General features: G+C 43.6%; 1 protein-coding gene across 8 annotated transcripts in view; it reads left to right on the top strand.

The window, feature by feature from the left end:
- shroom1 (shroom family member 1) overlaps window positions 1-16575 on the top strand; it is a 29643-nt gene that overhangs the window by 4822 nt on the left and 8246 nt on the right. For 2 of the 8 annotated variants that reach the window (XM_034549853.1, XM_034549846.1), the window contains exon 2: window positions 13633-16537. In XM_034549853.1, coding sequence (XP_034405744.1) covers window positions 13842-16537 — 2696 coding nt within the window. In that variant the 5' untranslated portion in view covers window positions 13633-13841. Of the gene's footprint in view, window positions 1-9093; window positions 9151-10594; window positions 10865-11129; window positions 11238-13171; window positions 13296-13632; window positions 16538-16575 lie in introns of those variants that run through there. The other 6 variants (XM_034549852.1, XM_034549847.1, XM_034549851.1 and 3 more) reach the window with 6 other exon arrangements.

Genomic DNA, 16575 nt, shown 5'->3' with positions numbered 1-16575 from the left:
TCGATAATTAGAACATATTTTTGATAATAGATTAATAGTGTCAGTGATGTTTAAAGCAAAACATGGTTCTCCAGAGCTAAACTGAGCGTAATTGTTGTATCTCTTTGTTTTTATATCATTGTGAACTGCATATCTTTGGGCTTTGGAAAATGCAAGACATCTGAGGATGTCACCTTGTGATTTTTTTACATTTAATAGACGATTAATTGAAAAAGGAAATCGTCAGATTGATTATAAATAATCGTTTGTTGCAGCCCTTTATTTATTTTTATATATATATATATATATATATATATATATATATATATATATATTGTTTACATTTTGTGTGCCGATAATGGTGCTTGGAAGAAAGGAGGGTATTAAACAAATGCATTCAGCCAAGCCATGAGAGTGTAGAAGGGGAATCCCCCCTAGTCACATCAATACTTCCTCAGGCAGCGCCACATCTGACTACCACACTAGTTTCTTTCCCCCCAGGTTACAAAGTCCAGAGTGTGTTCAGAGTTTTCTGGTGAAGTTTAATCTCTGTGTAATTTATTTTACAGCCTTAACCCCCCCTTTCCTCCTCTAAACCCCCTCTCATCCCTCGCTCTGAGGTAGGAAACCTGCCCTTCCAGTGGTAAAAGGAGCCCATTGTGATCAGCTCCCCCACAATTAACCACGGTGGCAGACTCTGTGCTGGGAAACACAATGGAGATTAGAAATAACTTGACTCCTGAGCGCGATGATCAGTACTATTAGGCTACTGTATGAGTTTCAAAAGTGGGACAATTAAAAAGTGAACACAGAGTTTTTAGTGTCTGCGGAGGCACAGCTGTAATGGGAGATCTATAGTGTGCAGTCCATGTAGCCTGAGGGGCAGGTGGGACTCTAATTATCAGCACATTAGACTCACTTTGTTCTTTCAAAAGAGTGCCGACACACTCCATACTGAGATGGAGGTGGGAGGACTGCAAAATCACAAAGCATGTGGTAATAGCGCTAACAAAGAACAACTGTATTCCGGGCGAAATAATGATTTTCTTTTTCATTGTCGCTTTATTTTCATTATATAGCTTTCTGCAGCACGAAGCAAACTTCCCGGAGGAAAAAGCGCTTACTCGGGATTACTGAGTTTGAGAGACTTATCAGGCTGTTTAAGGGTGTCTGTGGGGGGGGGGGGGGAATAGTTGGCTGTGTTCCACTGATCATCAGCTTCATGGTCTGAATTATGGCTAAAGAGTTAGCTAAATGCTAACTCTGTGTCCACCTGGAAAAGATGATTTAAATGTCAAAAGATATTGTTGCTTTCATGCCAGGAAGTGTTTTTCCTTGTCTAGGACAAGGCTGGCAACTGGTGTGCTTTAAAAAAAAATGTAGCAGCACTAGTTTGTATGGTATGTGGACATGGAAAAGCCATTGAGCAGCGCGTTGAAAGCTGAGATGTTGAAAGCTGAGATGTTTCTAGCGTTAAAGTGTCCACTAAATCACATTTATTTAAGGGTTCATTTGACAGAAAAGTCCCCTCTGCAGGCTTGATGTGCAGATTGAGGGGGTGAGAAGCAGGAGAGAGGAGAATAATGAGAGAAATGACAGGTAGATGTTGAAACTTTCCCTTTGTGTATTTGGGGCCCAGATTTAAGGCTTTTTATAGTTATAATGGGTCATTGAAATTCAGTTGTCACTGTTGTGCTAGTTCTTTTTGTTCTTGATAGTTTGTTTTTGTATGTGAGGAAGCCGAAGACACAATCAATTCAAGCAATACATTCAACATATCGACTACAGTGAGTTTATTTCACCAGCTTTGCAAATAAATGAAACAGTTTAGGCCCCCAGAAATGGCAGGTTTGGCAAAATCAGATACCTTGAGGGATGTGATCAAGCCATCATGTTATTTTGTGTGCCTTGGGTTTTTTCTTTCCAGATCAAATTGTGCCTCACAAGGTGGGAGGCAAAATGTTTGCGGCAGTGTTCAGTTTAACTTTGTAGGAAGAAAAACAAACCCAAAGTTTACGGACAAAAGTCACAGACCTTGATGATTCCGCATGTAAGGACACCTGTTACCCCACAGGACATATTTATCTTCATCTGCTTAATTATGGATCGTCATTTCCACTTGGATTAATGAGCTCGGTGCGGGTGCTCCTGATAATTTGCCCACTTTCGTACTTGCTTTGTTTCTCCCGACAGTCGTTCCTCAAGTAGATCAAAAGTGGACTTTGTGTCGCCTCGGATATGTTGTTGACTTCAGCGGCAGCCATGTTGGGGTCAGTGGGGGGAAGTGAATGTGAACCCTTTCGCCCTCACACACTGGTTCTTTTGCAATTCAAATGTCCGGTGCAACGCTGAGCAAACGCTTCCCTGTTGCCATGCCGCTGCCGCTCTGCAAGGCAGCGTGTCGTGTTTCTGGACTGCCCTTTTCATGCCGTCTAAAGCATCCTGGCAGGTATAAAAGGAGAGATTAGAGGCATGTCTGTTCACTTTCATCACGCCGTATTAGATAGGCGACCCTGGTATCTTACACCTTTTATTACTTTTTTTGTGTTTTCTGCCGTTTCTCCTCCATCACCAGACATGATGTCAGAGACGTGCCCGTGTAACAGCAGGAGCTCCATGCATGAATGGCTCCTGCTGTCCGTGAGCCTTTCCCTCTGACGTCAGTGCAGAATCTGTGTGCACAAGGACCACAAGGATGTGCGCATGGCCGAAATGTATTGGTTAAATATGTTCTGCATCTGCTACAAGAGGAAGGACCCCTTCACGCAGAAGGGGTTTTTCAATGCGTGTTAGTTACCGGTGTGAAGTGCTTTTACCTGAAGTAGTAGTACAGATTAAGTAAACAAGAAAAATCAAAATTATTGTTATTTTTTATTTTTTACTTTGGACTGAGGGCTGGTTGTTTCCCACGGTTTCCAGTCTTTATGCTAAGCTAAGCTAATTAGTACAGACACAAGGTGGTTTTAATTTACGGCAGACATTTTGCGACATCGTAATAGGAAAAAGCACTGGTGTATTCAATAACATTAAGGATGGCTGCCTTCCACAGGTGATTTTACTTTGACTGATCAGACCTCTTCTCAGCACTGTGTCAGTGTGTACAGGCTTTGATTAAAGCAGCCAAATGGAATTTAGCCACGAGTTGTGTGTCTGTCACAGCTGCGCTTTCCCCTCTGCGACGTGTCAAACTGCCTTCCGTGAAGTGAGGAACAAAGTCCGGCGTGGCCACAGCATTATGGGCACATAGGTCCACCCTCTTTCTCCTGGGCAGCAGTCTAATCAGTGAAGGTAACTGAAAACACCTGTTGGGGTGTGAGGCCCTTAACGAGCACAGCATGGTAGGGTTGGACGGAGGGACTCTCACTTTGCTTAATGCTTAAATCTAGCAGTTTTTATTTTGGTAGCACATGGGGGGGAGTTTATTTACTGTTGGAGACTGGAATGTGTTTTTTTTCTTTCTTTTGCTTTCTTTAAACTAGTTCTTGTATAGCTTTCATTATATTTTGTGGTCTAAAATGTCTGTAATTGCCTCATATTAGATGGGTCTTGGGGAGCAATAAGGCCAATATGAGGAATGCTGTTGTCTCGGAGCTCAGCAGGTCATTTAGTACTGTAACCTGACTGTGGCCACTCCGGGAGGTCGGATGATTTCAGGGGGGAGGGGGGGAAACAAACACTCCTATTTACATGGAATTATGTAAAAAGGATAGTGTGTTGATGTGGAGATTTATGAAAAATGGGGATAAAGTATTTTATGTGTTTTTCCCATGAAAGATGTTGGTGTGCAGTGTCTAAATAACCCGGGGCTATAGACGTAGCCCTTTCTATCTGTTGGAGCTGAAATTGATGAAATGTCTGGAGAGGACTAAGTGAAGTCAGATGAATAGAAAAACTAAATTGAAGGCGTACTCGGTCACTGTGCTGTTGCTAAACACTTTCTTTTGGCGATTCACAATTGGTGCTTTGCAGAAATTTCCCTTAATGCGTTGTTAATGTGGCACTTCTTCCCTTGCATATTCTCAACACTACAGGATCAAATATCTAATGTCATTATGTAATGGGTATTGAAGCTAACACTATGTCCTTGTGATTTAATATAGCCTCTTGATGCGAAATAATGAGGATGTCTTAATGAATGTGACGTCCAAACCTCGTTTTAGAGAAAAATCCAGCGCTCCCATGTTCTCGTATATGATAATATGTTTCTGGTTTTCTTTGTCCTCTATGATGGTAAACTGAATATCTTTGGGCTTTGAGACTTTAGGTCTGACAAAACACCTTATACTTTCTTTTTTTAATATAGGAGTATGATTGTCAGCTCAGTTTGTAGAAAATCATGACTTTCCTTTTTCAAGTATCAACCTGCAACGAGTCACCACGTTGCTTTATTGAACGTGACCCCGCAGGGTTATATCACTGTGATCTTTCTGTATGCACAGTTGTTAGTTCAACCAGGAAGTGTCCAACAGGCTGTCCTCTTATCTTCACCTGCCGTCTGCACAGGGCAATAAATGACAGGTGAGATCACTGCATAGAAGAGTCAAATAAGTGACATTTGAATAGTCAAACTCTATAACTAGTGTAAACTCAATAACTTTTTGAGCACAGAATAACATTATTTGACTTGCGATGCCTCTGCGTAATCACTACTTACCCAACATGGTGATGATTGAATCCCCTCTGCAGTTTGAGTGGTGGACGTGTGAGATGAACGGAGTACAACAACCTGTTTGCTTTACCTGCCCGAGGTGTTAATCGGGCACATTCCTGTCAATGTGCCTCTGCCAAACAACCAAACCCATGATAAGGCACAGTGGGTCAGAGTGCCCTGCCGCCATAAAGTGTCAGGTGTTTGGCCTGCTGATCGATATTGTCGCTGTGCTTGTCTAATAAAGATAGTAGGTAGTTTTATTGTATGGTTTTTATATTGTTAGTTGTTTGAAGTTGTCTGACAGACATCTCGAGTCACTTTCTCTTCTTTATCGAGGGCTCTTTAAGGCCGTGCATTGTGCTGAATGCTGCAATCACCACGGTTACACGTTGTTGGTTAAGAACATGGTCATATTTGCCAATTAGCACTAACTTAACATAAAGTGCAGCTGAGGCGGATGGGAATGCCTTTAGTTTTTCAGGTATTTGGTATTTTGTAGTTGACATATTAAATCGAGGACTTGAAGGTGGCGCTAGATGAAAACGTCATTAATCATCGAGATTATTCACCTTGTGGGGGTGATGGAGGGAAAGTCAGTGGACCACCAAAGTTGCCTCCTCTGGGAACCACGAATGTCTTCACAAAAATTCTGTCCCAATCCATTTTATAGATGTTAAAATATTTCCCTGGATATCTGCTGCTATCATTGCTAGACATACATAATTTAACATGTACCACAACCACTGCATAGCACTAGACAGTCAAAAGTAAAATAATATTGTGATCTTTTTTTTTTGCGTTACCTCAGTATCTGTATGGAAGTAGAATTGTGAGGCAGGCTGAAGGAAAGTGCATGCACCACAACTTCAAAAACTCTCTTTAAGACATTTAATTAAATTGTCTTTTTTGATTACTTTTCAGTACTGGAAACGATTAGATCCTCAAAGTTGAACAGAAAAGAAATCACTTGAGGTACATTGTGAAAAAAGGAAGAAAGAACCAGTACACAACGGATTTTACAATAATTAATACAGTCCATAAATAACAATATATTTGCAACAGGGACAATGCACATACAGTATAGCAGCTTGCACAATAACTTATTTGTTATTTACTCTCTTTGTATTTAGACTTATTTCCTTCACTATATTTCATTGTCGACATTTTATGAAACACAAACTGATGCCCCTATGTACTCTCATTAATGGTGCTAAATTACTGTGTTTATTCTTGGAATTTATCTTAAAAATAAAAATACACACATAACAGAGATAAATGAATATCAGTGCAGGAAGAGGTAAAAAGGCAACTGGGCTTATTTGAAGCCTCCACACAATTAACAAACATCAAATGAAATATGCATAAGACAGACAACGAAAAAGAAAGAAACAAGAAATGTAATTGTGTTGTGTGTGTGTGTGTGTGCATGTGAAAATAAGCATGCCTTGTGTTTGTTCAAGAATGTTGGATTATACACCTGCGGTAATCAAACCAGCATTTGATCCGATATCAGCATCGGCCTCATTGTTTGCTTTGTTCGGTGACTCAAACGACACAAAGGGACAGATTTGGTGAGTTATTACAGATCCTGAGTCGTGAGATAGAAGTCACTGAGATTAATGAATGGTCATATTAAAGGAACACTACATGCAGTAAAGTCCTCCTTCGAGAAGGCTTGACCTCTGTGTTAAACCCCCATGTGCTCCTGGTGAAGTCATACGGTGTCACGGCTGCTGCCACCGCGGATGAATCCCTGCGTCTGTCCCGTGTCTGTGGTCGGCCGGTCAGGTTGCGTAACAGAACAGAGGCGGTTACTGCAGCCTGGCAGGGCAGAGACGGCAACCGCCAAGAGGTGAGGCGGGCTGAGCCAGCTGGTTGACGCTCCGATGATGAAAGCAGCGGTGAATTCATGACTGCGTCATTTCGCGTTTACGAGGCACGCCCTGCGGATATTTGCACGTTCTCTATTTTCTGAAATGTTGTTGATTTTTAAACAAATAATCGAGTATTGATAAAATAGCACATGCAGGCAAAGGGGGATGTTGATGAACAACAACCCAAGAACAATAGATAATATTTTCCGGCAATGATGGAGTCTTTGAGACTTTTTCCACCTTTTGAACAGGAAGTGGATCATTAGTTATTGTGTGTTTCTTTTCCTGTCTTGTTTGTCCTCAGCTTCCTGCTGGGGCCGTCTCTTCTTTCTGTGTTTTTCCTCCTTTCACACATTCCTCGCCCTGGCCCTCTTTTGTCACTGTGGCTCCCTTGTTTTTGGTGGTATCGCACATTTGCGGGTGAGATGTGGTGAGGTGCTGTCCCTGTTTTTAAGCCAGCGAAACATGTGAGCCTCGAGCCTCGAGGTCAGGGGGTGTGTGTCAGGCATGGGTCATCTCTCAGGCGTATACGTCAGAGGTTACCACCTCGAATTAAGAAAAGTTGGTTGGAAGGTGCAAGACGAATAGTTTTTCTGCATAAAGTTTTATTTTCATGTTTTAAACATGGCACTTGGTATCCAGTTCCCAGTAACGCAGTTGCTTCCATAAATGTCTTTTTTTTTAAATTTATAATCATTACACATCTGACTTTGACCCATAACGGTATGTTCTCAGATTTTAATACACAAACTAGAGACTGAAAACGATATGCTGCAGATATGGTGAATTTGCATGTCTCCATTTTTAGACCAAACGCAGCTACTCTCAAACAACTCCTGTCGCCTGCAGCCTTGTGCTATTCTAGTGTAGAGGAATTCCTACAGTATCCAGTTAAATTCACCATGACTAGATCATATTGCGGGGAGGGGGGTCCTTAATACAAAAGTAAGTCTTGTCAGAAGCCACTTGCAAGCAATACAACGTTTATGATTCACAGTGTTCAGTTTTAAAGCTCGACGTTGCCAGGCATGTTGCAGTTCCTGGTTAATGGTTGACGAGGGAGGATATCGAATGCTTAACTGTTCTTCTTCATACCGGAGAATATTATGAATACGCTCCTATTGACCTTGTCACATTTTGTGTGCTTGCGCGTGTGTGCCACATACAGGTGGCAGGGAGTTGCAGCCATTGTCTGTTTATTTAGGTGTATTCAACTTTCGTGAACACATCAACATGTAATTAAGTAGTCCAAATGTTTTAATATTGTCAAGTAGGTATTTAGGCCAGATCAAGGCAGGAATGCAGAGCTTATTAGAGTGTGACAGCTTGTCTTGCTCAGTTAGAGATGTTAGACAGCGATGTGAGCACTGCCCAGCAACACACAGCCACGCTCTCTCTCCCCTGCACACTCAGACATAGTCTCTTTTTTTGTGTGCTTGACGCACATACGAGAGAAATTGCATTGCAGACGTTGGTGATAACGGTGCATGGCAACATGGCTTTCCCTTTCCTGCTAATAGACGCTTTGCTCAGTCAGTGGTCAGTCAACACCCGACCACTTCCACCTTTTCAAAAACAGATTCCTCTCCGTTTCTGTTTGATCGGGGACAATAGGAGTGATGTCTTTCAGGTCCGTGTGTGTGTGTGTGTGTGTGTGTTTGTATACTTGTGTTACTGTACGCCTCTTCAGCCGACCTCGGTGTTAAGGCTACCTCAGTGGTATTTAATTAAGGGTCAAGCACTACTGTACAATGAGTAACTCATCAATATAATGATTCACGTTTTATTGAAGGCCTTCATGGACCAAATGGTCGGTGGAATAATTTTTATCATATACAGCAAATTGCTTAAATTCTTAAAGTCTGAAGCAAGAGTGGCGCACATTTTTTCAATGCTCTGCCCTTGGAGTTGTCTGGTATATTGGCCATGGTTTTAACTGTCTTGTCTGATAGATTGTAGTTGAATATTGAGCATAAACCCACAATAACCACTTCTCACTCTCGCCTCCACCTCTATACAAATTACAATAATGTCAAGTTATGGCAGTAGCTCGCACCAGCCCAGTTTGAGACTAACAAAAAAACGTTGTTTCTAACTCGGCTTATGCTGCAAAATCTATGAGCCTTGTGAACATTGCACACGCACGTGCAACCATCCAATGTTTTGATTCTGTGAGATCCCAACTCCTTGGAGTCGTCACCAAGTGTGTGTGTGGAGTCTTGGCTGAATGTGTGTGTGTGTGTGTGTGTGTGTGTGTGTGTGTGTGTGTGTGTGTGTGTGTGTGTGTGTGTGTGTGTGTGTGTGTGTGTGTGTGTGTGTGTGTGTGTGTGTGTGTGTGTGTGTGTGTGTGTGTGTGTGTGTGTGTGTGTGTGTGTGTGTGTGTGTGTGTGTGTGTTCTTACGATTTTAAAATATGTAAAATCTGTTTCCAATTTGCAAGCATGCACAATACCAGGGGTCAGATTAACAAAGATATATTTGACTGTGGCTAAGATCTTACTTTTTGTCACAGAATAGAATATTTCCATGAGTCAGGCGGGCTCAGGGTCGTTTCTTTGACTGACGATGTCCTCACTGCCGTATATTTTAGGGAACGATGCCAACATCCATCACTGGGGGCTGACAGTCATCCAAAGCACGGTTACGGGTACGTCTTTATCCCTAATTAATGTCTTTTGTTGGGATGCCTCAAAAGGTCTGCAATGATGATGATGCATTATTTCTGAGTTTTACCAAACAGATTTAAAGTCTTTCCTTAAAAGTCTAAAGTCCTTCTGATCGAGAGCAACAGTGCTAACAGTAGTTTTTCTTTTAGCTCCGAGCCCCGTCGACCCATCATCATCTTTATCCACAGACTTAGCAAGGCCAGCAGGGCTAACAGGCTTATTGCTTTTGGCTTGCTAGCTGGTTGGCTGGCTACCATGGCATTAGTCATTGTAGTTCCCAAATTTCCTGCTTGGGTTTTTCATCTCCCTCTCTCTCATATCTGTGTCCTCCCGGTTTCTTCTTTCACCTTTTCATTTGTGTGGGTCTGCTGCCTCTGTTTTATCCTCCTGTGTCTGTATTCTCTATCTATCTACTTCTTCTTTGGCTTCTCAAGACACCTGGTGGTCCAGTCTCGTGGCTGCACGGTGAAGGTCACGCTGGAACACATAATCACCAATGAATGACAAAAAATCTGAAAGAATTTACCACCCCCCTCCAATCCATCATAGATCTCTCTCTCTCTCTCTCTCGCTCTCGCTCTCTCAGTTTTTGTAAATCCAATCTTCTTGTAAGTATGAAAATGTGTCCTTGCCTGACACCTTTTCTGACCTTGTTTGTTTTTAAGAGTCTTTAAATGTTTGCAGTTCTTAAGACATACTCTCTGCTCCCTCCACCATATAGTACTTAGTTAGCTCTGTTACCAGACAGAAAGTGGCCATGAGCTTATCTCTGTTTTTACGCATCTCTGTTTAATGGTGTCAGTCGCGTGGAACTTGACTCTTGGTCATTATAAAATCTTTAATTTTGTATCTTAAAAAAAATAATATTAAAGCTACAGTCGCACATATTTATCATGAAATCTGGTTGCGTGTCTCCCCGGCTCAGTCCCACATCACAAAAAAAATTGTAAAGCCAACAACACAACATTGATGGTGCTCTTTGCACCACTTTGTTTGACACTGTGCTAACAGTAACACAAACTCTGCATAGATGAGCACTACCAGCCACACAATAGAGAGGGCAACTAGGGTCATTGTCTGGTGTGTCATCGAGAGAGTTTGACCCACGCAACAGACAGATTAGTGTCTCATAGTGTATTCGACATTTGTTATCTTAGCTATTTGAGGGAATTTAGTGCTATATGTTCAGATAACATAGTTGCAACCACATTTGTAGGGTGATAAAAGCTTACCTCTTGTCTATTAAAAGTGTCATTCTCATTATAACTGTCATCGTGAACAAGATTTAGTTTTCTCTATAAAAAATATTTTCTACATGAATTAAACACAAAGCCTCTCCAATAAATTACAGTAATGATGACCATCAGTCTTACTGCAGTAGGAATTATTAGAGATGTCTGCAGTTCGTTAATGGTTAGCTGTGTGATCTGGTTTGGTGTAGAACAATACAGACTAACAGACAGGAATAACAAAGAAAATGAGGGTGATAGTGGGGGATAGTTGGTCTTTGTGACATTTCTTTTTTTTTTTGGGTGGAGGCTGGGAGGTCACCCATCCACCCACCAGCCTCACCACTATACCCCCTCCCCTCCTCCATCCTCCCTCCTGCCTTGGCTAGTCTCCATGTGCCGGGCTCAGGGCCTTGGGAGTGAATGGCGCCCGGCCTCTGCTCCGTCTTTGAAGCCAGCCAGGAATGTGAGGCCTCTTTTTTTCTTCTTTTTTCTCCCCTCTCTCTCTGTTGTTCAGGCGGCCGGCAGCACTAGCAGCTATCTGTGGCAGTGAAATATTCCCTCCGCTGCGCTCATTGTGCATCGGAGAGCCGGACGTCATCGGCTGGCCAATCAGTGGCTCCCGCTAGGCAACTTCGGGTCTTGGAGGGGGGGGGGGGAGAAGGGACTCGCTAGAAGCCTTCCCTCTAATATCTAGCTCTCCTGATTATTTGGTGTGGTCCCTCTTTTAGAGGAAGAAAGATGGATCGTGGATCATTCAGCAAGTCCTAAGTTGACACTTAGAACTTTCTTTCTCAGATGGCAATCAGGAAAGTCTGCGACTTCAACTCAAAGTTTGGGTGAGTTTTTCCTATTTCTTTCTTGCTAAGGGTGCTCTCTGAACTTTATAAACTTCCAATCACACCAGCCTGCAAGTGGTTAATGTCTTAGTGGCTTCGTTGCCATCTGCCTTGCTGCTGTGACTGTTGATCCAGCCTTCCAACTTGTGTTCAGCTTTCCGGCTGTCATTGTTCAGTTCTCTTGTCTCCTGTTGTTGTGGTTTGCTTGTGAGGGTATTTGTCTGGGCCGGTCACCCTCTGTCTCAAACCCCCCCCCCCTCCTCTCCCCTCTCCTCTCTGTACATTTTTTCACTCCCTGTCCCCTCCATCACTTCCACTTGAGCGCTTCCCTGTTTGGGAGCCTCGCCCTCTCTTCGCAGAGGGAAGAGGAGGGCTGGAAAGCCCACACACTTGCAGACACACACACACTCACACTCGCACTCACAGATCAGAAGGGCCTTCATAAACACATGGAATCCCCCTTAATACTGTAGTTTGACAGGCTCTTGGGAGGTGGGTTTTGTGTGTATGCAAAACGACCACCTAGGATCATCTTTGAGTTGTGTTTTTCAGCTCATTTGAACAGATTTATAAAGGACCACCACTTACTAACTGAGCCGTCAGTCTCAGTTAGTGGTCATTTATGTCAGGATTTTTACATTTGTTGGCTAAAGACCACATTTTAATACTGCAGTGTCCGAGTTGATTAGCTGGTTGGCTTGTCTATATTTATTGGCAGCATTGACCTTTGTGTATGCATGACAGGCATGTAGCTTCAACTTGATGACAGTCATGAAAAGGCATGCATGTCATGGGAGAGACAAGACTGCATCTACTCTGTCATTAGAGTCCACCACAAAACATAAACCTATCATTACCTTGCAGGGTCTGCTTTCTGTACTGAAAATGTGTTTTTAAGATAACTTATGATTGCCGCAGGGTTCTATGGGTTTACAGAATGGCATCCCTTTAAGTTTTAAAATGATGTGTAAATGGCTAAACTTGAGAAAAAAAAGTACTCGAGGAGTTTGAAGAAACCCACCATAGACTGAAGTCAATAATAAAGTGAATTGGTTTCTGGCCATTAAAATAATTATCCCAGTCATAGCAAATGGCCTGTAGATTGTGAGTGATGCAGATGCCTCCGTTTAAAAAGGCCCAAAGGACTATTGCAAGTGTTGTATTGGTTGATATCGCTTTACAGCAATCTGCAAAGCACTACAGCTTCTTGCACAGAATAATACCTTGCAAAGGTTTCCTCATGGCCTCGGTCACAGTGCTTGTATAGTTAAGTGTTAGATTAATCTCTCCCAAATAGTTCCATTGTAGGTGATTATTTGTCAAGAAATGGGTAAAGCAAATGCTTCTGTCCCCAGAACAATAAGGGTAAAAGGTAGAAACGTCTTTGCAGGTTTCAGTTCTGTATAACAAGGCATTATACATCCATCACATGACTAATCCTCCCAGATTTCTTTTGCTCCATATGGAATTCCTGAAATATTTTCATGTGTGTGCTACAACGTGCACTGCTAACCTCAAGGCAGTTAATTAGGGGCCACGTTGATGCAACTTGGCAGACAGGATAACTGTTCTTACCCACTATACCAAGCTGCAGTAAACCGTGTGAGCTGTGAAACGTAAAGATGCGCAAAATATCGTATGAGAAAAGGGGATTTATTTTTTAGTTAGTTGCTCACTAATTTTGACACAGCCTTGTTGAACATTATGAACTCTTTTCTTTAAAAGAAGGTATGAGTGAAAAATATATCTCCAATAAATGAAGAACAATAATATTATAATAGACAATAATATTATAATAAACATGAAAAGATATTGGTGCTGCATTGTACCAACACCTACACTTTGCTGGGTAGGCTTAAACAGTTTTCTACTGGGGGAAAAAAAGAATTATATCTCTAAGTACATGTTTTGTCTTTGCAATTTGGGAACAACAGGTGGAGCATAATCTTTCACTCAAGGAATTTGACCTAGAAATGCCAGGCGAAGATTTTTCTGTGGTGACTAACTGCTTTCTGGGATCTTGGTTCTTAATGGTGTTTCAGAGACAGCGAAGATCAGGTATGAAGGTGTTTATTATTGTAAATGGGGATGTGTCTTCCATTAACATAGTGGACATGCCAAGTTGACAATCTAATACAAACATGTGTGTTTGTGTAAAGCCGTCATGCCGTTGCAAAGCACTCAAAACATCTATGCAAAGGTCTGTTTGTGGAGACCGCACAAAGCCACGTGATGTATTGAGCATCGGTCAGTCACGCTCTGTTTAAACACACATTTTGCCTAACTTTTACAGGTGAACAGTCATTTGCCACGACAGGAGTCGTGTGAATCCTAATGTGAGTCGAGATTTGATGTTGATAACAAATTAGTTCTGTGTTTGTGTTTCCTCCCCCAGGAGCCTGTTTCAGGAGACTTTGAATAAACATGAAGAAGGCAGGAAAATGACCTAAATAGCAACAAGCGTGACGGACAACCTGATGCAAATGTGTCTGTGGTAATTTCCCCAGTTTCACCCACAAGGAAGACGCATGCATCAGCGCACATACACGCACAACATATTTACAAACCCTGCCCTTTCCTTTCTGCCATCCACCCCAGTCCTCCATGGATTCCTACAACTTGCACTTTGAGAGAATGAGCAACGTAGACCTGCATCCTCTGAGCCTGCCTGTCAGCCGGCTCTCCTCAGCCAAGTCCAACAGCAGCATTGCCGACCATCTTGCCCACCACCAACACGGCAAAGGAGACTCTGCATACAGCTCCTTCTCTGGCGGGTCAACTGCCCCAGACTACCCCTCTCCTTTTCTCCCAGACGACCTCCAGTCCAGCTCCTTCAGCCACTATGCTGATCTTAAGTACGTAAAATCCATTTACCATCCGACCCAGGTTCTGCAGTCTGACTCAAAGACCATGGACCAGCTCTATCGCTCTGTAGAAGCTATCAAACAGCAGTATCGCAACAATACCAGCACCAATGTAAACCACCACAACCTAAACGGCTATGACAGTCTCTATTCCAACAACAAATCTCTGAAAGAGGGGCGTTTGGGGGCTCCATCGCAAGGTGCTTACCCTCCTGTCCGTCCTCCTCCAGTCCCAGCACGCCTGGATAGTTTTATAGCCACAAAAAATTTGGAAAACAGCAGGGTCCACCATCAAGGTACTGAGTTTCAACCCCAGCAGTCACAGCCTCAAAAACAGCCCAAACCCCTCAACCAACTCCATCCACAGCCCCATGGTCTGAATACCCAGAAAACTGAGACGGCTAACCCAGACACAGGCAAATCAAGATTAAATTCTGACCCAGTGTACTCAGTTTGGAGAGGCTCTCAACAGCCACAGCCGCAGGCCCAACAGCCACCAAGCTACCACCCCCACCTCCAGGCGCATGATCAGATCAGGGCACCGTTGAACCCAGAATACATTTTCAACACCGATAGCAAAGCTGCATCTGAGCAGCAAAAGTCAACAAATATCCTCGGCCGATCACCTCCCAGAGGTACAAGCCAGCCTGAGCACCTGAAACTCAGACAGCCCTCAAGCAGTGGTGGATGTAATGGAGACCATCCCAACAAGTCCAGTGATAGCAGTAGCCATTTTGAGAGTCAGCGCAAAAGGGTGCAATCGTCTCATGATTGGCTTGGTTCAGAGCCAACTCGAGCTGCCAGCCCCTGGAATGCTGGTCAGAGTTTAATCAACAGCAGCATCCAGCATAAAGGTCAGTTCTACTTTGTCACAGGAGTGTGTAAGTCCGAATCTGGAATGAGGACGCACTCTGCATCTTTGTGTGGGTCTGAGGCTGGGAGCGAGAGCTCTACTGCGTTGGAGACACACCGGCTAAGAGAAAAAGAAAGATGCCACAGCACAATAGATCATTTGTTTAGACCTCTTCAAGATAGCTCTCGCTCGTCCAGTGGTGTGATTCCAGATGAGAGAGAGACTTTCACTTCCCAGAGCAAAGACCTTTCCTTCAGAAGCCAGGACCAGGAGAATCGCAGACTATCTTACATCTCGACCCAGTCCTCTCGAAGCTTCGATGCCTTGGAAGAAATCGACATGATTCAGAATCGAGATATTGGGCGCCACACTACCAACAATCCCATATTCTACTGTGGACCTGACAGGAACTGTCCACCACATTCAACCAAACATACGAAGGAGGTCACCTCACTGATAAACAATGACCAGCACAACTACCACAAGAGAGAGGAGCAGGCAAAGAGAGGGAAACGGCAGCCTTTGGGGGATGTAGCCAGCGAGAGGATAAACAAAGAAACAACCCCGCTGCTGTACCAACTCACTGGAGCCAGCAGGGCAGCGTTGCAGCCGAAAAAGGATGCTGATTTCAGTATGAAAGGCAATGAAGCAATCCCAAACAGAATAGGTCATGAAGACATGGCTTTTGAAGATGAGGAAAGAACTCCACAAAGTGACACAAGCAGCAAAGATAGAGGAGAGGTTATCTCTGTTGCCTGTAACACTATGGATGACTCATTTACAAAGTACTACAAAGAGAAGCTGAAGGATGCCCAGTCAAAGGTCCTAAGGGAGACGTCATTTAAAAGGAGGGACCTGCAGCTGTCGTGGCCACACCGAATCAGGCAAAAACCTGAGATGAGGCCCACAGTGATTCACACTTTCTCCCCATCACAGGACTCTGAGACTTCCACAGATACACTCACTCCCTCTGTGACCTCTGAGGAGACAGAGAGGGGGAGCATACAAGAAGAAGTCAGGGAGAGGCAGGAGGAGAGGGACAAAGAGACAGAAAAGGAAAACGGGAGACCAGCGAATGTGGCCCAGCCCCAGGTAGCACGCATCGGAGGGAGGAAGCGACTGACTCAAGAGCAGAAGAAGATGTACTTCTCTGAACCAGATAAACTTAACCAGCTTGGTGGTGCGCCCATCCACTCTGCATGCCGATCCTTTGGCAACGAAAGTGAGGGAGAGGAACGTTGGCCGGAAGGAGAGCAGGGACTGGTTGCAGCACGGAGGAAGATGTTTGAGACGAGAGGTAGAGCCTTTTCAGCCTCTAGCCCTTCAAAGACAAACTTAAAACATATGCAACACAAGGCCCTGGTGGAGTACATGGAGCGTAAGACGGGCCAGAAGGTCACTGAGCCACAGCAACCTACGCCCCAGATATCTCCACCCAGACAGAGGCATTCTCTGGGGGAGAAACCCTTCGATTGGGTTCCCAGGCCCCCATCAGGAAATCATGAAGGCAAAAACACAAAGAAGAAACTTCCCAGACCCCATTCTGCGGGCCGCATCCTTGACTCCTCGAGCAGCTCCATCAGGTACAAAAGAGAATCGGAGCAAGAAAACGTGTGTGATG

The sequence above is a fragment of the Cyclopterus lumpus genome, chromosome 14 (genome assembly GCF_009769545.1).
Source record: "Cyclopterus lumpus isolate fCycLum1 chromosome 14, fCycLum1.pri, whole genome shotgun sequence".
Lineage (NCBI taxonomy): Eukaryota > Metazoa > Chordata > Actinopteri > Perciformes > Cyclopteridae > Cyclopterus > Cyclopterus lumpus.
Note: the sequence above shows the minus strand (reverse complement) of the source record. Positions and strands in the feature narration are given on the sequence as shown.